The sequence below is a fragment of the Lissotriton helveticus genome, chromosome 2_1 (assembly GCF_964261635.1).
Source record: "Lissotriton helveticus chromosome 2_1, aLisHel1.1, whole genome shotgun sequence".
Taxonomy (NCBI): domain Eukaryota; kingdom Metazoa; phylum Chordata; class Amphibia; order Caudata; family Salamandridae; genus Lissotriton; species Lissotriton helveticus.
This window is the reverse complement of record NC_136059.1, coordinates 22,893,327-22,914,639: the sequence shown is the minus strand read 5'-3', so window position 1 is coordinate 22,914,639 and position 21,313 is coordinate 22,893,327. Positions and strand designations below refer to the sequence as shown.

The window sequence follows — 21,313 nt, the reverse complement described above, 5'->3', positions numbered from 1 at the left end:
CAGCACACCTGGAGGGAGAGCATCTCCTGAAGGGCCACCTAGCCTCACAAGGACACTCTGTCTGGTCCTTGCCCTCACCTTCCTTCTTGTGCTACTTCTCACTTACTGATATTCGATGTCTTACCACCCTCCTGTCGGCGCCCCTCCCATTGTACTTCTATTGTACTCCACATTTGTCTCACTTCTCTGGACTTTTCTCTTACTGCTTCTCCTACTGTTGACTTCAATGTTCTTTGCATTTCTCCTGGACTCTCTCACTGTCTGACCAGCTCTTTATCTCGATTCCTCTTCTCTTTCTCTGCCAGCCCCTCCTCTTCCAGTATTTACCCTCCTGTGCGCCCTCTGCGGTTCATTTTTGTTCCTGACGTCTGACACGTTTCGTCTCCTTTGCAGGGCCTTCTTCTGGCTGATGTCCTTGCTGCTGTCCTCCCTGGTTTGGTTCATTGGGATAAAAGCCAGCAGCCCTGAAGACAAGGCTGTGCGTGGCGGCCTCCTTATCGCTGGAGTTGTCTTCTCGGTGCTGCTCCAGGAGCTGTTTCGGTTTCTCTACTACAAGCTGCTCAGGTGAGAAGCCCAGGACTCTTGAGAAGATGTACTTCATGTGGCTAATGTTTACACTGTCGTGTCAAAGTCTGTGGTCCACTGAGCCTGAGCAGAATGTGATGGGACAGCGTGAGTGATCCAGGAATCTGTGGAGATCTTCACTTGGTGAAATAGGGTTGAGATGTCCAGCCTTGTGACCACGGTCAGTGTAGACACTGTTGACGTGACCCTACTCACAATGCTACTCTGTTACTTTACACTGTTGACGTGACCCTACTCACAATGCTACTCTGTTACTTTATCTAGAACTTTCTGGTATGGTAAGAGATTCAAGTTTTAAAGATTTTTGTACATTTATGTTGATGATTTTGGAACTCACAGGGCTTCTAAAGTCTTGGAAGGACCTTGTAGGTGGTGAGCGCCCATCCGTCTTTACGTGTTCATGTGGTTCCTCCTTGTCGTACCTTTGGACGGCATCCTGACTCTAGACGTAAATGTCTTCTTGAGCCCAAGACCGCGATGGAACAAAGGCGAGAGTCTATCAGCGTGGCGGCCATTATTACAAGTCGCTTGACAACGGTTGCAACAATGTAAAGTACTTCTGGCCGAGGCACTTGAACGGTTTGTAACATGTGTCTGAGTGTTTGTGTCTCTGTATGCACGGGCTAACCAGAGCCACGCAGTGCGTAGAATAAAAATTATTTACAAAACAGGACCTTCATTTGCATAATTCATCAGTATTCAACCCCTTCCAGTGCACACTCTGGTTTGGGAAAAAGGGGTCAGCCGAAGAAGATGAAGCGATCTGCCCAGGGTCACACGTCTTGGCCATGAGGGACAATGGGAAGCATACTAGGCAAGTTAGCTACAGTGGCGTGACGAAACTTGAGGGGGGGGAGGGCTCTCTACGGGGTACGTGGAGGGTCTGCTCTGGTTTGAATCAGGTGCTGTCAGGCCAGAGTCCTGTGCTGAGGGGCCCCTCAGGGCTGTGGGCCGGGCCCCCCCCCCCCCTCACCCCACTGGTTAACCCCCAGCTCCTGGTAGTGAGCTGCCCTTTGCCCCGTGTGCAGGCTCTGGGGCTGCGGCCTCCTGGACGTTTATTGTTGTTGTGGAGGTTGTCCAGGAGGGATGTGGTGCTGGGGTCCAGTTGGTTGTAGCAGTGGAGGTTGAGGTCTCCCAGGAGGGTGTAGTTGGTAGACTCGATGGCATGTGTGGAGATGATGTCCGTGATGAAGTTCGCGAAAAGTCTGCAGAGTCCAGGGGGTCGGTAGATGAGGGTTCCTCGGTGGGTGGTATGAGCCGATGCTATGCGCACTACCATCCAAAGGAGGAGTCCCCTATCTCGTGACTTCCAAAGACTGCTCCAAAACAAAAACAAGTGCAAACATCCGGGCCTAACACCAGATGGCGATCTATGCACAGTGTGTGGCTCTGCAGCTCTACATGCCAAGAACAGATGCATACTGGTAAATAGCGTTTCCCTTACCGAGTTATGCACGTACAGGCCAGACCTTACCGTACAACCGTGATAGATTGTTGATTGAATATCTTGGGATAACATTGGCGTCTGTGGTGCTGCCCCACGTTTGGAGGGGTCTTCACTGACCAGCTGTTGCACACTGAGCTGTGTGTGTTTTTTTAAAGACTTGACACATTCGGCAACGGGTCCCTCATACGTTTGCGTAAGGCCACCATTGCATATGTTTGGGTTGCCCAGTTGTCACTCGGCCTTAGCATGAACCCTCCATCACTGGGACCATCCACCTCTGAACCCTTCCTGCTCCCAGAGCTGCAGAGGCTGCGATGGTCTGAGCTGCTGACCTTTGAGCCGGCGGCACTTCCTCCTTTTTCCACAGATAACAGCCTTTGTCATAAAACTCTGCTGATCTGCAGGGCTGGGTCCTGGTGGGAAGCAGCACAAACATGAGTAATGCACGAGGAGTCTGCCTCTGCCCACCTGCAGCGTCACATGTCCCTGCGCTTCAGCCTCTGCCACCTGCAGCGTCACATGTCCCTGCGCTTCAGCCTCTGCCACCTGCAGCGTCACATGTCCCTGCACTTCAGCCTCTGTCCACCCGCAGCATCACATGTCCCTGCACTTCAGTCTCTGCCCACTCCAGCAGCATCACATGTCCCTGCACTTCAGCCTCTGTCCACCCCAGCAGCACATGTCCCTGCACTTCAGCCTCTGCCACCCGCAGCGTCACATGTCCCTGCACTTCAGCCTCTGCCCACCTGCAGCATCACATGTCCCTGCACTTCAGCCTCTGCCCACCCGCAGCGTCACATGTCCCTGCACTTCAGCCTCTGTCCACCCGCAGCATCACACGTCCCTGCACTTCAGCCTCTGCCCACCTGCAGCATCACATGTCCCTGCACTTCAGCCTCTACCACCCCCAGCATCACACGTCCCTGCACTTCAGCCTCTGCCCACCTGCAGCGTCACATGTCCCTGCACTTCAGCCTCTGCCACCCCCAGCATCACATGTCCCTGCACTTCATCCTCTGCCACCCCCAGCATCACACGTCCCTGCACTTCAGCCTCTGCCACCCCCAGCATCACATGTCCCTGCACTTCAGCCTCTGCCACCCCCAGCATCACATGTCCCTGCACTTCAGCCTCTGCCACCCCAGCATCACATGTCCCTGCACTTCATCCTCTTCCCACCAGGAGCATCACATGTCCCTGCACTTCATCCTCTTCCCACCAGGAGCATCACATGTCCCTGCACTTCAGCCTCTGCCCACCTGCAGCATCACATGTCCCTGCACTTCAGCCTCTGCCACCCCCAGCATCACATGTCCCTGCACTTCAGCCTCTGCCACCCCCAGCATCACACGTCCCTGCACTTCAGCCTCTGCCCACCTGCAGCATCACATGTCCCTGCACTTCATCCTCTTCCCACCAGGAGCATCACATGTCCCTGCACTTCAGCCTCTGCCACCTGCAGCATCACATGTCCCTGCACTTCAGCCTCTGCCCACCTGCAGCGTCACATGTCCCTGCACTTCAGCCTCTGCCACCCCCAGCATCACATGTCCCTGCACTTCAGCCTCTGCCACCCCCAGCATCACACGTCCCTGCACTTCAGCCTCTGCCCACCCCAGCATCACACGTCCCTGCACTTCAGCCTCTGCCCACCCCAGCATCACATGTCCCTGCACTTCAGCCTCTGCCACCCCCAGCATCACATGTCCCTGCACTTCAGCCTCTGCCACCCCCAGCATCACACGTCCCTGCACTTCAGCCTCTGCCCACCTGCAGCATCACATGTCCCTGCACTTCATCCTCTTCCCACCAGGAGCATCACATGTCCCTGCACTTCAGCCTCTGCCACCTGCAGCATCACATGTCCCTGCACTTCAGCCTCTGCCCACCTGCAGCGTCACATGTCCCTGCACTTCAGCCTCTGCCACCCCCAGCATCACATGTCCCTGCACTTCAGCCTCTGCCACCCCCAGCATCACACGTCCCTGCACTTCAGCCTCTGCCCACCTGCAGCATCACATGTCCCTGCACTTCAGCCTCTGTCCACCTGCAGCATCACATGTCCCTGCACTTCAGTCTCTGTCCACCTGCAGCGTCACATGTCCCTGCACTTCAACCTCTGCCCACCCCCAGCATCACATGTCCCTGCACTCCAGCCTCTGCCACCCCAGCATCACATGTCCCTGCACTTCAGCCTCTGCCCACCCGCAGCATCACATGTCCCTGCACTTCAGTCTCTGCCCACTCCAGCAGCATCACATGTCCCTGCACTTCAGCCTCTGTCCACCCCAGCAGCACATGTCCCTGCACTTCAGCCTCTGCCACCCGCAGCGTCACATGTCCCTGCACTTCAGCCTCTGCCCACCTGCAGCATCACATGTCCCTGCACTTCAGCCTCTGCCCACCCGCAGCGTCACATGTCCCTGCACTTCAGCCTCTGTCCACCCGCAGCATCACACGTCCCTGCACTTCAGCCTCTGCCCACCCCAGCATCACATGTCCCTGCACTTCATCCTCTGCCACCCCCAGCATCACACGTCCCTGCACTTCAGCCTCTGCCCACCCGCAGCGTCACATGTCCCTGCACTTCAGCCTCTGCCACCCCCAGCATCACATGTCCCTGCACTTCATCCTCTTCCCACCAGGAGCATCACATGTCCCTGCACTTCAGCCTCTGCCCACCCGCAGCGTCACATGTCCCTGCACTTCAGCCTCTGTCCACCCGCAGCATCACACGTCCCTGCACTTCAGCCTCTGCCCACCTGCAGCGTCACATGTCCCTGCACTTCAGCCTCTGCCACCCCCAGCATCACATGTCCCTGCACTTCATCCTCTGCCCACCTGCAGCATCACATGTCCCTGCACTTCAGCCTCTACCCACCCGCAGCATCACATGTCCCTGCACTTCAGCCTCTGCCCACCTGCAGCGTCACATGTCCCTGCACTTCAGCCTCTGCCCACCTGCAGCATCACATGTCCCTGCACTTCAGCCTCTACCCACCCGCAGCATCACATGTCCCTGCACTTCATCCTCTGCCCACCTGCAGCATCACATGTCCCTGCACTTCAGCCTCTGCCCACCCGCAGCATCACATGTCCCTGCACTTCAGCCTCTGCCCACCTGCAGCATCACATGTCCCTGCACTTCAGCCTCTGCCACCCGCAGCATCACATGTCCCTGCACTTCATCCTCTTCCCACCAGGAGCATCACATGTCCCTGCACTTCAGCCTCTGCCACCTGCAGCATCACATGTCCCTGCACTTCAGCCTCTGCCCACCTGCAGCGTCACATGTCCCTGCACTTCAGCCTCTGCCACCCCAGCATCACATGTCCCTGCACTTCAGCCTCTGCCACCCCCAGCATCACACGTCCCTGCACTTCAGCCTCTGCCCACCTGCAGCATCACATGTCCCTGCACTTCATCCTCTTCCCACCAGGAGCATCACATGTCCCTGCACTTCAGCCTCTGCCACCTGCAGCATCACATGTCCCTGCACTTCAGCCTCTGCCCACCTGCAGCGTCACATGTCCCTGCACTTCAGCCTCTGCCACCCCCAGCATCACATGTCCCTGCACTTCAGCCTCTGCCACCCCCAGCATCACACGTCCCTGCACTTCAGCCTCTGCCACCTGCAGCATCACATGTCCCTGCACTTCAGCCTCTGCCCACCTGCAGCGTCACATGTCCCTGCACTTCAGCCTCTGCCACCCCCAGCATCACATGTCCCTGCACTTCAGCCTCCGCCCACCTGCAGCATCACATGTCCCTGCACTTCAGCCTCTGCCCACCCGCAGCGTCACATGTCCCTGCACTTCAGCCTCTGCCACCCCCAGCATCACATGTCCCTGCACTTCAGCCTCTGTCCACCCCAGCAGCACATGTCCCTGCACTTCAGCCTCTGCCCACCTGCAGCATCACATGTCCCTGCACTTCAGCCTCTACCCACCCGCAGCATCACATGTCCCTGCACTTCATCCTCTGCCCACCTGCAGCATCACATGTCCCTGCACTTCAGCCTCTGCCCACCCGCAGCATCACACGTCCCTGCACTTCAGCCTCTGCCCACCTGCAGCGTCACATGTCCCTGCACTTCAGCCTCTGCCACCCACAGCATCACACGTCCCTGCACTTCAGCCTCTGTCCACCCCAGCAGCACATGTCCCTGCACTTCAGCCTCTGCCACCCCCAGCATCACACGTCCCTGCACTTCACCCTCCGCCCACCTGCAGCATCACATGTCCCTGCACTTCAGCCTCTGCCACCCCCAGCATCACACGTCCCTGCACTTCAGCCTCTGCCACCCCCAGCATCACACGTCCCTGCACTTCAGCCTCTGCCACCCCCAGCATCACACGTCCCTGCACTTCAGCCTCAGCCCACCCCAGCAGCACATGTCCCTGCACTTCAGCCTCTGCTCACCTGCAGCATCACATGTCCCTGCACTTCAGCCTCTGCCCACCCGCAGCATCACATGTCCCTGCACTTCAGTCTCTGTCCACCTGCAGCGTCACATGTCCCTGCACTTCAACCTCTGCCCACCCCCAGCATCACATGTCCCTGCACTCCAGCCTCTGCCACCCCCAGCATCACATGTCCCTGCACTTCAGCCTCTGTCCACCCACAGCATCACACGTCCCTGCACTTCAGCCTCTGTCCACCCCAGCAGCACATGTCCCTGCACTTCAGCCTCTGCCACCCCCAGCATCACACGTCCCTGCACTTCACCCTCCGCCCACCTGCAGCATCACATGTCCCTGCACTTCAGCCTCTGCCACCCCCAGCATCACACGTCCCTGCACTTCAGCCTCTGCCACCCCCAGCATCACACGTCCCTGCACTTCAGTCTCTGTCCACCTGCAGCATCACATGTCCCTGCACTTCAGCCTCTGCTCACCTGCAGCATCACATGTCCCTGCACTTCAGCCTCTGTCCACCTGCAGCATCACATGTCCCTGCACTTCAGCCTCTGCCCACCCGCAGCATCACATGTCCCTGCACTTCAGTCTCTGTCCACCTGCAGCATCACATGTCCCTGCACTTCAGCCTCTGCTCACCTGCAGCATCACATGTCCCTGCACTTCAGCCTCTGTCCACCTGCAGCATCACATGTCCCTGCACTTCAGCCTCTGCCCACCCGCAGCATCACATGTCCCTGCACTTCAGTCTCTGTCCACCTGCAGCGTCACATGTCCCTGCACTTCAACCTCTGCCCACCCCCAGCATCACATGTCCCTGCACTCCAGCCTCTGCCCACTCTCAGCATCACATGTCCCTGCACTTCAGCCTCTGCCCACCCGCAGCATCACATGTCCCTGCACTTCAGCCTCTGTCCACCCCAGCAGCACATGTCCCTGCACTTCAGCCTCTGCCACCTGCAGCGTCACATGTCCCTCCACTTCAGCCTCTGCCCACCTGCAGCATCACACGTCCCTGCACTTCAGCCTCTGCCCACCTGCAGCATCACATGTCCCTGCACTTCAGCCTCTGCCCACCTGCAGCATCACATGTCCCTGCACTTCAGCCTCTGCCCTCGTGCAGCATCACATGTCCCTGCACTTCAGCCTCTGCGTCCTACAGCATCACATGTCCCTGCACTTCAGCCTCTGCGTCCTACAGCATCACATGTCTCTGCACTTCAGCCTCTGCCCTCGTGCAGCATCACATGTCCCTGCACTTCAGCCTCTGCCCACCTACAGCATCACATGTCCCTGCACTTCAGCCTCTGCCCACCTGCAGCATCACATGTCCCTGCACTTCAGCCTCTGCCCACCTGCAGCATCACATGTCCCTGCACTTCAGCCTCTGCCCACCCACAGCATCACATGTCCCTGCACTTCAGCCTCTGTCCACCCGCAGCATCACATGTCCCTGCACTTCAGCCTCTGCCCTCGTGCAGCATCACATGTCCCTGCACTTCAGCCTCTGCGTCCTACAGCATCACATGTCTCTGCACTTCAGCCTCTGCCCACCCGCAGCGTCACACGTCCCTGCACATCAGCCTCTGCCCACCCCCAGCGTGACACGTCCCTGCACTTCAGCCTCTGCTCACCTGCAGTGTCACATGTCCCTGCACTTCAACCTCTGCTCACCCGCAGCATCACATGTCCCTGCACTTCAGCCTCTGCCACCTGCAGCATCACACGTCCCTGCACTTCAGCCTCTGCCCACTCTCAGCATCACATGTCCCTGCACTTCAGCCTCTGCCCACCTGCAGCATCACATGTCCCTGCACTTCAGCCTCCGCCCACCTGCAGCATCACACGTCCCTGCACTTCAGCCTCTGCCCACCTGCAGCATCACATGTCCCTGCACTGCAGCCTCTGCCCACCTGCAGCGTCGCATGTCCCTGCACTTCAGCCTCTGCCCACCTGCAGCATCACATGTCCCTGCACTGCAGCCTCTGCCCACCTGCAGCGTCGCATGTCCCTGCACTTCAGCCTCTGCCCACCCGCAGCATCACACGTCCCTGCACTTCAGCCTGTCCCTGTTCCTGTTTCAGGGTTGATATTATGCCTACTAGCTCACTGGTGGAAAGTTCTTCTTGAGTGTCAGTGTGTGTGTATCTGTCTATCTGTCTCATTTGTTTTATTTATTTATGGAGTGCAGCATTCATCCTGAAGGATATCACGGCGCTATGTAGTGAGAATTCGTCTAAGGGCCACCAGTGGGTGTGGTGGTGCTGTTGGGTATTAGGCCTTAGGGAACAAATTCTTTTTAAGTTTCTTTCTAAATGCTGTGTAGTCAGTCGTGAGGCGTAGGTCTTGGGGTAGTTCGTTCCACTTCTTGGCTGCCAGATATGAGAATGAACGCCCCCTCTGCCCGCACTTTCCTTTTACGTTTTATCCTGGACTGCGCATGGTGGCGTGACCTTAAGCACCTCGTAGGGACGTAGAATTCGATTTTATTCTGTATAATTCCAGGGCCACAGTGGTGCAGGGCCTTGTGTGCATGACTGAGCAGGTTAAATAATGTTCTTCGTGGCATGGGTAGGCAGTGAAGCTGTTTCATGCACATCGATGCTGAGCTCAGTCTGCTTTTATTGCACCGGAGTTTGGCCACAGCATTTTGTAGCAGCTACAGGCGTGTAAAGAGGTACTCTGCCATGCCTACAAATAATGCATTTCCATAATCTAGCTTGCTGATGAGCAGGGCCTGCGTGACTGTTCTTCTGCAGTTCAATGGGAGCCAGGGGAAAAGTCTTCTTAGGAGCTTCAGAGTTGCCGGGCACCCACATGCTCCTTCATGGAAAGGGTATTGTCCATGAGGATGCTTAGGTTTTTTGCACATTGCTCGGGTGCTGAGGCATCTCCCAGGGTTTGTGCCGCCAGGTAGCATCCCAGATTAGATTGTCTCCTCCAAAGAGCAGGATTTCTGATTTCCCTGCGTTTAGTTTCAAGCAATGTTCTGACATCCCTAATGCCATCTCTGAGAGGCAGTTGTTCAGTTTTACGCTGGTATCCTCTTGAGGATAGCTCTCGAGAGCTATCATCTGCTGTGTCTCGTCCGCGTAGGAGCAGATACCTAAGCCCCATTTCCGGCTGATTTTCGCCAAAGATGACACATAGGCATGAATGTGCGTGGGGCTCAGGGATGGTCCCTGTGCGACGCCACAGCCGATGGTGCTGGGTTTGGATGAGAACTGGCCCATTTGTTCCATTTGTGTTCTATTGCTCAAGAACGAGCTGAGCTACTGCAGAGCTTTAGCATGGATTCATTTTACATGCAGAATTTCCAGCAGGGGGTGTGTGAGACCGTGTCGAATGCTGCCAACAGGCCCAACAGGATCAGGGCTATGCCCTCACCCACCCCCATCAGTCAGAGATCTAATGTTATCTAGGACAGCCAGAAGAGTTGCCTCCATACGGTTAGTGGCCCTGAAGCCGGTTTGAGAGGGATCTAATAGTTCATTAGACTCTAAATAGTTTGATATTTGTCTATTTACCAACCTTTCCAAGACTTTGGAAGTATGGAAGTTGAGAAATCGGCAGATTGTTTCCAGGGTTGTGAACATCTGTTCCTGCTTTCTTCGCCAGGGGATCACTACCACCTGTTTCCAAGTTTTAGGAAAGGCTGCAGTGTCGAGAGAATTGTTAAGTAGCTGAGTAACATAGGGACATAATACTGCTGTGATCCAAGCAAAGATAAAGTGGGTGCCTGGATCAGGGGGACATCCTGATTTAACTTCCCCCATTGCTTTAATGACCTCGTCCTCTGTAAGAGGGTAGAAGTTGCCCATACTGGATGGGGTATCTGTGTGAGGGCTATGCAATATATTAGGGACCCCCTCAAAAAATACTTAAAAGGTCAGGGAGAAGAGGGGAAAATACAACACAACAAGAAAGAAGTCTCCCTCTAGACCTATATTCCTTTTCACTGATTTATCCCAAATTCAAAGAGTGGGCTAATTATCTATTAACAACAAAGTACTAAGACAATGTACAAAATATATTTTTATTTCATTTCTTGTATCAAAAACGTTTTCATTGGTGCATGCTGCGGTGGTGCGGGCGCTTCAAGCACACTGGGGAGAGGGCCTGATGGAACCTGAGACGTCATTGGCATGCCAATATACGATGATGTCAGCAGGTACGAGGAAAGCGGTTACATGTCTTTACTCCAGAATACATACGGAACACATACCACCACTAACACGTCTCAAAGCACAGTGGGAAGAGGACTTACAGAGAGAAATCCCAGACACAACATGGTCCCAACTGCTTCAGCGAGCTAGGAAAAGCACCAGAAACGCCAGTTTCCAATTAATACACCTCTATATCCTACACAGGGCCTACCTCACTCCGAATAAGATAGCGAGATATTTTGGCGCAGTAGATACAGCATGCCCCAGATGCACGCTAGTTGGCGCTGACTTGCAACACATGCTCAGGAACTGCCCGCGCATCCAGGAGTACTGGGAGGGGGTTGGGGACGCCTTAAACGAGGTCACGGATAGAGCACTGCACTATGATAGCGCGGTCGTCCTCCTACATTGGTTTCCACACACGCGCAAAACGAAGCTGTCAAGTAAATTTATTGATATGGGCCTTATGATCGCGAAGAGGGAGCTCACTAGGGGTTGAAAATCGAAGGCCGCTCCGACACACCAAAAGTGGCTGAACGAATTTCTGAAATGGGCAGCGGCGGAAAGCACACTTAGATACCAATTGGCCCGGCGGACGGCAAATGAAAAGGCTCAGGAAGCGGCGCTAGCATGGGAAACCCTGGTCCAGGCGCTCAAGGATAGTATAGTGTTGAATGATGAGGAGGAGGGAGTAGCACTACGGGAGGCCCCGAGGGAGGAGATACCAGGCCCTGCACTGCCACCTGACACAAGCACCTAAGTATTGTTACCACAATCCTAACCACACAGGTTTGCCCGAGATTCTACACTGAACACGTAGGCTTAGACACCAGGGGGATGGGGAGGGAGGGGAGGGGGGAGGGGAGTAAAGTTGGATTGTTTATTTGGAGGATGAGAGGCTATACGCAACGATAGAGCGAGGGGGAACGGTTGATCTTGGCAATATAAAAGCGGAGAATGTTGTAAAAATGGGCTCTTTCTACATGAACCACCTGCTCCAAGCTACATGTTGGATCGCCGCCCAGCCTCCGGGATGTGGGTCCAAAGGCTGTGTATACCAACGATATTCAGACAGTGACTGCACTTATGCTGGAGTTTATGTTGGTGTGTATACTGTATGAGTGCCATTTTCTCTGCAATAAAAATTGTTTTACAAAAAAAAAAAAAAAAAAATCAAAAACGTTTTCATCATATTTCTCTTTTTTTCAATTACGCTGTATATAATCAACTCAATACATTATAATCTAAACAATTGTATAATTACATACCAGTGGAAAATTATAAAGGAACAATAAACAATGGGTAATCCCAGGTAGAGAGACAAATAAACTCACACACTCTCATTCATACAATACTCTTACACTCCCTATACATCCTCCACACTCTTTCATACATCTGGGAAGCCACTACAGAATGGCATAGTTCTTGGTGACCACATACAGCAACTGCATATAGCAGGATCTAAAAGGCAATGGTCCGACACGTTTCGGTGGCTTGTGGTGAAATGAAAACGCCACCTTCCTCAGGACCTGCCAGATATCGGATCCTAAAAAGCCGCTCAACCCGGGGGGAAAAACCTGCAAAGGTATAAAAACAATGAGGAAATAGCCCACATAAAATATATATATTTTTGCAATTTGTATGTTGATTGGAGCACAATACTTTATAACCAGAAAAACTTTCATAATTACCATCACTTTGACGTCCTATATAGAACATAATGTGCGTCAGTCATACTGAGATAATCACCAACACCACGTGACAAGAAACTCATTTCACCCCTACTTACTAAGGGCTGCCGAGGAGTTCACACATAACTCGAACAAAACCCTTTCACCAACACCAGTTTCTGTGAGAAGAATAGAATGAGCGCTGTAACACTTTACAAAATGACCTGCACTTGGCTGGATTCTTTTACGCTGTGATCATACTGGCTTTTGCTTCTTGAAGTTGCCAAGTTCAGGAGTAAAGTAGAAACCATTATTATGTGGGTTGTATACTTGGTAGATTTTACTTAACCTTGTGAGGTTACTGGCTCCTAATCTTCGACTGCTCCTTCTTCAATTTGCACCGTGTTAGAATTGGGGATCTCTGGTTGGCACAGGTATGCACTTGTGACAAGCAGGAACCCTCTCCTCTAGTCAGGGTAAGGGACTCGCTCATCTGAATAACCCCTGCTCACCCTCTAGCTAGTGTGGCGCGAGCAGACAAGGCTAAACTTCAGGGCGTTAGAGGTTAAGCATTTATGATCACACACATTAATAAAAATGACCCACCACAAATGGACACCAGGTGTAGTTTATGTATAAAAAATACGTAGGCTTTATGTAAAGATATATATAGATAGATGCAGGCTTAATACAAGACCAGTATAACATTTTTTAAATGAGGCCACAGTACCTTAGTTGTAGAGTTCTTTCAAGTCTTTAAAAAAATGCTTAATTCACGAGTCCTTTAAAAATGCTTAATTCACGAGTTCTTTTAAAGAAGCTTAATTCACGAGTTCTGCGCGTTTTGGGCACCCTGTGTGACTCGTGCGGTGGCTGATGCGATGTCTTTTAAACAAAAATGCAATACGTCAACGTTGTGGACTCTGCGGTCCGATGCGCACTTAGACTCTGGTACGAGTCGTACAGTACCTTGGGGAATTGATGTTCACGGCGTCCAGATGCGGCCACAGGTGAGGGCGGGCCCGAGACGGAGCCGGCGGTTCTACGCGTAGTCGTCCAGCTCGTAGACAGCCTCGAGGTGCGAGGCGGGTGAGCGGGACTGGGGGGGAGAGGGCGGTGGCGTACGTCTCGAAGGTACGCACTGTCCGAGGCTCGAGGCAGCACTTGGATCGAATTCCTGTGGGAGGGGTGCGGTACGCCCATCGTGCTCCGAGCGGGCGGGGTGAGCAAGGTGCAGGCGAACCAGGGACCTCGGAACGAGAGCGGCTCGGGTCGAGCGTGGCTCTCAGCAGGCAGGGGCAACCAGGCACCAGTCGTCACGGCCCAAGGAGGGGGCGAGGCACGTTTACAGGTCGCAGCTCCAGCGAGGGGGGAAATCACAGGGAGCCAGCATCGATGAGTGAAGGCAGGATGGGCCCAATGGTCCCGGGGCTCAGTTCAGGGGGCTAGCTCGTTATCAAGCCCTTGGAGATTGTTTCAGGCACAAGTTCGACAAAGTCCTTTCTGGTCTTTTCCTCTCCTTTCTTCAGCAAGGCACCTACTGCAGGCCAGTCTCTTAGGTGAGGAACAGTACTCCTCCTCCAGCGTCTTCAGGTCCTTCTAGTCGGGCAGAGGTTCTTCGTGGTCAAAACAGGATCTAGTTTCTTGGGAGCAGGGCTCCTCTTTTTATACACAGTTTCTTTTGTTCTTGCACACCAGGGTGCCTGAGCCTGGTTCAACCCAGTTTTGGAGCACTTTGTTTTGGAGACTCTTGCAGTTTCTTCCAGGGTGCAGGGCAGAGACATCAGATGCTCCGCAGGAGGTTGAGCCAGTATTGTGGTGGCAGAGCACAGCCCTATTCAGAGTCCAGGGGCACTCCGACCACCTATCCTGGGGGTAATCCCTCCATTCACCACCTGGCAGCCCAGACTGTCCCCTGGAATCCCCCAGCCCTGTCACTCAAAGAAACCAGACAGCAGAGGCGGGCTGAAATGGTCAGGCAAGCAAATGCTAACTTTCTAAAAGTAGCATTTGCAAACACAGGATATTAAAATAAACTTTACTAAAAGAAGTATTTTATTATTCTGAGTTCAGGCATACTAAACTTGACTTTCTACCATGTTCCCTGAGTCTGCTGGGATTATAGAGTGTAATAATTCCAGCAGCCCATTCTGACCCATGAGAACAGGTAGCCTTACAATAGTGAAAAACGAAAATGGCTGTAATTCACTATTAGGACATTCCACACACACCAGGGCTTGTCCTACCTTATACTTACAATGCACCCTGCCCTTGGGCCTACCATAGGGGTGACTCACATGAAGTACTGTCATGCCCAGCCGGCATGACAGTACCAGACTGCACGCAGGTTCTGCAATGGCAGACCTTAGACAACTTTTAATAGGCCGCTTCTGTGGGTGACACAACCAGTGCTGCAGGCCCACCAGCAGCATTTGTATTTTCAAGCCCTGGCACTCCTGGTGCACTTTACTGGGGTCTGACAGTAAACCAAATAAGCCAATCATGGAAGTCAATCACATATACACTTTTCATAGGGAGCACTTGCACTGTGGCCCTGATTGTTAGTGGCACAGTGCTCTGAGCAGCTAACACCAGCAAAACACATGATGCACATCAGCAAAAAGTGGAAGGGAGACTCACGCCAAGGTGCCAGGTCTAACACACCACAAGATATTGCTAATAAGACAGTGTTCTTGGTGAAGATCTGCGAATAAATCTTTTTATTGTTTATATCATTGGAGTTGTGCTATTGTTACTTAACAAAACTCTGACTTGTTTGAATCAGTTGTGTAACTATGTTTGGGTTGTGCTCTGTCAACGAATGTATTGTTCTTAGACTTGTAGTAAAGTTGTTGTACTAAAGATGAATCCTGGTCTCCTAATGCGCCCCGGCTGCATGGTTTGGATCACCTTGTGTGTGTTTGTTTTATTTTATTCTATCCAACCATAGAGCCCTGGCATGATATTGCCATGTTGTTGCCTTTGCCAGCGACCATCTCCTAAACGCTGTAAACCCTTCACACCTTTCCAATATGGCAGCCCTTATGCACCTGCTTTGTGTTAGTAGTAACCGTTTTCTCTCCCTCCCACAGGAAGGCAAACGAGGGTCTTGTGGCGCTCAGCGACAATGGGATCTCTCCCATCTCCATCCAAGAGATGGCCTACGGTGAGTTTCTAGTTGTATGCTGAAGGGAGGTGGTGGTGTGCTTGGATGAAGAACACAACTGTGTGATTTGTTGCACTGCCCCATAAGGACCTAAAAGTAGCCTTGGTGTTAACAAGTTCATATCTTGGTTTCCCACCCGTGGATGGTTCTAAAATTCAAGAGCAAGACGAACCCGATTCTAAAGCAAGACGAACCCATCCGATGCTAGAGCAAGACAAACTCAATGCTAGAGCAAGACAAACCCGATGCTAGAGCAAGGCGACCCCACCCGATGCTAGAGCAAGACAAACCCACCCGACTTTAGAGCAAGACGAACCCGATGCTAGAGCAAGGTGAACCCACCTGATGCTAGAGCAAGACAAACCCACCTGATGCTAGAGCAAGACAAACCCACCCGACTCTAGAGCAAGACGAACCCGATGCTAGAGCAAGGCGAACCCACCCGATGCTAGAGTAAGACAAACCCACCCGATGCTAGAGCAAGACCAACCCACCTGATGCTAGAGCAAGACAAACCCACCCGATGCTAGAGCAAGACAAACCCACCCGATGCAAGAGCAAGACAAACCCACCCGACTCTAGAGCAAGACGAATCCACTCGACTCTAGAGCAAGACAAACCCACCCGACACTAGAGCAAGACGAACCCACCTGACGCTAGAGCAAGACGAACCCACCTAATTCTAGAGCAAGACGCACCCACCCGATGCTAGACCAAGACGAACCCACCCAATGCTAGAGCAAGGCGACCCCACCCGACGCTGGAGCAAGGCGACCCCACCCGACGCTGGAGCAAGGCGACCCCACCCGGTGCTGGAGCAAGGCGACCCCACCCGGTGCTGGAGCAAGGCGACCCCACCCGGTGCTGGAGCAAGGCGACCCCACCCGGTGCTGGAGCAAGGCAACCCCACCCGGTGCTAGAGCACGGCGACCACACCCGGTGCTAGAGCACGGCGACCCCAACCGGTAGTCGAGCAAGAAGAACCCACCCGATGCTAGAGCAAGGCGAACCCACCTGATGCTAGAGCAAGGCGAACCCACCCGATGCTAGAGCAAGGCGAACCCACCTGATGCTAGAGCAAGACGAACCCACCCGATGCCGGAGCAAGGCAAACCCACCCGGTGCTGGAGCAAGGCGACCCCACCCGGTGCTGGAGCAAGGCGACCCCACCCGGTGCTGGAGCAAGGCGACCCCACCCGGTGCTGGAGCAAGGCGACCACACCCGGTGCTGGAGCAAGGCGACCACACCCGGTGCTAGAGCACGGCGACCACACCCGGTGCTAGAGCACGGCGACACCATCCGGTAGTCGAGCAAGAAGAACCCACCCGATGCTAGAGCAAGGCGAACCCACCCGATGCTGGAGCAAGGCGAACCCACCCGATGCTAGAGCAAGGCGAACCCACCCGATGCTAGAGCAAGACGAACCCACCCGATGCTAGAGCAAGACGAACCCACCCGATGCTAGAGCAAGACGAACCCACCCGATGCTAGAGCAAGGCAAACCCACCCGACGCTAGAGCAAGGCAAACCCACATGATGCTAGAGCAAGGCGAATTCACCCGATGTTAGAGCAAGACGATCCCACCCGAAGGTAGAGCAAGACGAACCCACCCGATGCTAGAGCAAGGCAAACCCACCCGACGCTAGAGCAAGGCAAACCCACCTGGTGCTAGAGCAAGACAAACCCACTCGATGCTAGAGCAAGACGAACCCACCCAACGCTAGAGCAAGGCGAACCCACCCGACGTTAAGCAAGGCAACCCCACCAGATGCTAGAGCAAGGCGAACCCACCTGACGCTAGAGCAAGGCGAACCCTTCAGACGCTAGAGCAAGACAAACCCACCCGATGCTATAGCAAGATGAAAACCACCCGATGCTGGAGCAAGATGAACCCACCCAATGCTACAGCAAGACAATCCCACCCGATGCGAGAGCAAGGCAAACCCACCCGATGTGAGAGCAAGGCAAACCCACCCGATGCTAGAGCAAGGCAAACTCATCCGATGGTAGAACAAGGCAAATGCGATGGTAGAGCAAGGCGAACCCCGTTCCGAGAGCAAGGCGAACCCCGTTCCGAGAGCAAGGCGAACCCCGTTCCGAGAGCAAGGCGAACCCCGTTCCGAGAGCAAGATGAACCCCGTTCCTAATGCAAGGCAAACCTGATGGGAGAGCAAGGCGAACCCCGTTCCTAGAGCACGGCGACCCCATCCAGTGGTAGAGCAAGACAAACCCACCCGATGCTAGAGCAAGGCAAACACACACGATGCTAGAGCAAGGCAAACACACACGATGCTAGAGCAAGGCGAACCCACCCGATGCTAGAGCAAGGCAAACCCACCCGATGCTAGAGCAAGGCGAACCCACCCGATGCTAGAGCAAGACGAACCCACCCGATGCTAGACCAAGACGAACCCACCCGATGCTAGACCAAGACGAACCCACCCGATGCTAGAGCAAGGCGAACCCAACCGGTGCTTGAGAAAGACAAACCCACTCGCTGCTAGAGCAAGATGAACCCACCCAACGCTAGAGCAAGGCGAACCCACCCGACGTTAAGCAAGGCGAACCCCACCAGATGCTAGAGCAAGACAAACCCACCCGATGCTAGAGCAAGATGAAAACCACCCGATGCTGGAGCAAGATGAACTCACCCAATGCTACAGCAAGACAAACCCACCCGATGCTAGAGCAAGGCAAACTCACCCGATGGGAGAGCAAGGCGAACCCGATGGGAGAGCAAGGCGAACCCCGTTCCTAGAGCAAGGCAAACCCCGTTCCTAGAGCAAGGCAAACCCCGATGCTAGAGCAAGGCGAACCCACCCGACGCTAGAGCAAGACAAACCCACCCGACGCTAGAGCAAGGCAAACCCACCCGGTGCTAGAGCAAGACAAACTCACTCGATGCTAGAGCAAGACGGACCCACCAAACGTTAGAGCAAGGCGAACCCACCCGACGTTAGGGAAGGCAACCCCACCAGATGCTAGAGCAAGGTAAACCCTCTGGACGCTAGAGCAAAGCGAACCCTCCGGACACTAGAGCAAGGCGAACCCTCCGGACGCTAGAGCAAGGCGAACCCTCCGGACGCTAGAGCAAGGCGAACCCTCCGGACGCTAGAGCAAGGCGAACCCTCCGGACGCTAGAGCAAGGCGAACCCTCCGGACGCTAGAGCAAGACAAACCCACCCGATGCTAGAGCAAGATGAAAATCACCCGATGCTGGATCAAGACGAACCCACCCAATGCTACAGCAAGACAATCCCACCCGATGCGAGAGCAAGGCGAACTCACCCGATGCGAGAGCAAGGCGAACTCGCACCGATGCGAGAGCAAGGCGAACTCGCACCGATGCGAGAGCAAGGCGAACTCGCACCGATGCGAGAGCAAGGCGAACTCGCACCGATGCGAGAGCAAGGCGAACTCGCACCGATGCGAGAGCAAGGCGAACTCGCACCGATGCGAGAGCAAGGCGAACTCACCCGATGCGAGAGCAAGGCGAACTCACCCGATGCGAGAGCAAGGCGAACTCACCCGATGCGAGAGCAAGGCGAACTCACCCGATGCGAGAGCAAGGCGAACTCACCCGATGCGAGAGCAAGGCAAACTCACCCGATGCGAGAGCAAGGCGAACTCACCCGATGCGAGAGCAAGGCGAACTCACCCGATGCGAGAGCAAGGCGAACCCACCCGATGCTAGAGCAAGGCGAACCCACCCGATGCTAGAGCAAGACGAACCCACCCGACGTTAAGCAAGGCAACCCCACCAGATGTTAGAGCAAGACAAACCCACCCGATGCTTGAGCAAGGCGAACCCAACCGGTGCTTGAGCAAGACAAACCCACTCGCTGCTAGAGCAAGATGAACCCACCCAATGCTAGAGCAAGGCGAACCCACCCGACGTTAAGCAAGGCAACCCCACCAGATGTTAGAGCAAGACAAACCCACCCGATGCTAGAGCAAGATGAAAACCACCCGATGCTGGAGCAAGATGAACTCACCCAATGCTACAGCAAGACAAACCCACCCGATGCTAGAGCAAGGCAAACTCACCCGATGGGAGAGCAAGGCGAACCCGATGGGAGAGCAAGGCGAACCCCGTTCCTAGAGCAAGGCAAACCCCGTTCCTAAAGCAAGGCAAACCCCGTTCCTAGAGCAAGGCAAACCCTGATGCTAGAGCAAGGCGAACCCACCCGACGCTAGAGCAAGACAAACCCACCCGACGCTAGAGCAAGGCGACCACACCCGGTGCTAGAGCAAGGTAAAACCTCTGGACGCTAGAGCAAAGCAAACCCTCCGGACACTAGAGCAAGGCGAACCCTCCGGACACTAGAGCAAGGCGAACCCTCCGGACGCTAGAGCAAGGCAAACCCTCCGGACGCTAGAGCAAGGCGAACCCTCCGGACGCTAGAGCAAGACAAACCCACCCGATGCTAGAGCAAGATGAAAATCACCCGATGCTGGATCAAGACGAACCCACCCAATGCTACAGCAAGACAATCCCACCCGATGCGAGAGCAAGGCGAGCTCACCCGATGCGAGAGCAAGGCGAACTCGCACCGATGCGAGAGCAAGGCGAACTCGCACCGATGCGAGAGCAAGGCGAACTCGCACCGATGCGAGAGCAAGGCGAACTCGCACCGATGCGAGAGCAAGGCGAACTCACCCGATGCGAGAGCAAGGCGAACTCGCACCGATGCGAGAGCAAGGCGAACTCACCCGATGCGAGAGCAAGGCGAACCCACCCGATGCTAGAGCAAGGCGAACCCACCCGATGCTAGAGCAAAGTGACCCCACCTGATGCTAGAGCAAGGCGACCCCACCCGATGCTAGAGCAAGGCGAACCTACTGGACGCTAGAGCAAGATGAACCCACTTGATGCTAGAGCAAGACGAACCCACTTGATACTAGAGTAAGACAAACCCATCCAATGCGAACCCACCCGATGCTAGAGCAAGGCGAACCCACCCGATGGGAGAGCAAGGCGAACCCCGTTCCTAGAGCAAGGCGAACCCCGTTCCTAGAGCAAGGCGAACCCCGTTCCTAGAGCAAGGCGAACCCCGTTCCTAGAGCAAGGCAAACCCCATTCCTAGAGCAAGGCAAACCCCGATGCTAGAGCAAGGCGAACCCACCCGGTGCTAGAGCAAGGCAAACCCACCCGATGCTAGAGCAAGGCGAACCCACCCGATGCTAGAGCAAGGCGAACCCACTCGATGCTAGAGCAAGGCAAACCCACCGGATGCTAGACCAAGACGAACCCACCCGATGCTAGACCAAGACAAACCCACCCGATGCTAGAGCAAGGCAAACCCACCCGATGCTAGAGCAAGATGAACCACACCCAAAGCTAGAGTAAGGCGAACCCACCCGGTGCTAAAGCAAGACGAACCCACTTAATACTAGAGCAAGACAAACCCACCCAACGCTACAGCAAGATGATCGCAACTGATGCGAGAGCAAGGCGAACCCACCCAATGCTAGAGCAAGGCGTACCCACCCGATGCTAGAGCAAGGCATACCCACCCGATGCTAGAGCAAGGCGAACCCACCCGATGCTAGAGCAAGGCGAACCCACCCGATGCTAGAGCAAGGCGAACCCACCCGATGCTAGAGCAAGGCGAACCCACCCGATGCTAGAGCAAGGCGAACCCACCCGATGCTAGAGCAAGGCGAACCCACCCGATGCTAGAGCAAGGCGAACCCACCCGATGGGAGAGCAAGGCGAACTCGATGGGAGAGCAAGGCGAACCCGATGGGAGAGCAAGGCAAACCCGAAGGTAGAGCAAGGCGAACCCAATAGGGAGAGCAAGGCAAACCCGAAGGTAGAGCAAGGCGAAACGGATGGGAGAGCAAGGCGAATCCCGT

At 54.6% G+C, this 21,313-nt stretch overlaps 1 protein-coding gene across 1 annotated transcript in view; it reads left to right on the top strand.

Annotated features, from left to right (window-relative positions):
- Nucleotides 1–398: 398 nt before the first annotated feature.
- Nucleotides 399–21,313, top strand: part of LOC144817674 (gamma-secretase subunit APH-1A-like) — a 75,988-nt gene continuing 55,073 nt past the window's right edge. The window contains exons 1-2 of the mRNA XM_078674405.1: nt 399–564; nt 15,379–15,452. Coding sequence (XP_078530531.1) covers nt 410–564; nt 15,379–15,452 — 229 coding nt within the window. The 5' untranslated portion in view covers nt 399–409. The remainder of the gene's footprint in view (nt 565–15,378; nt 15,453–21,313) is intronic.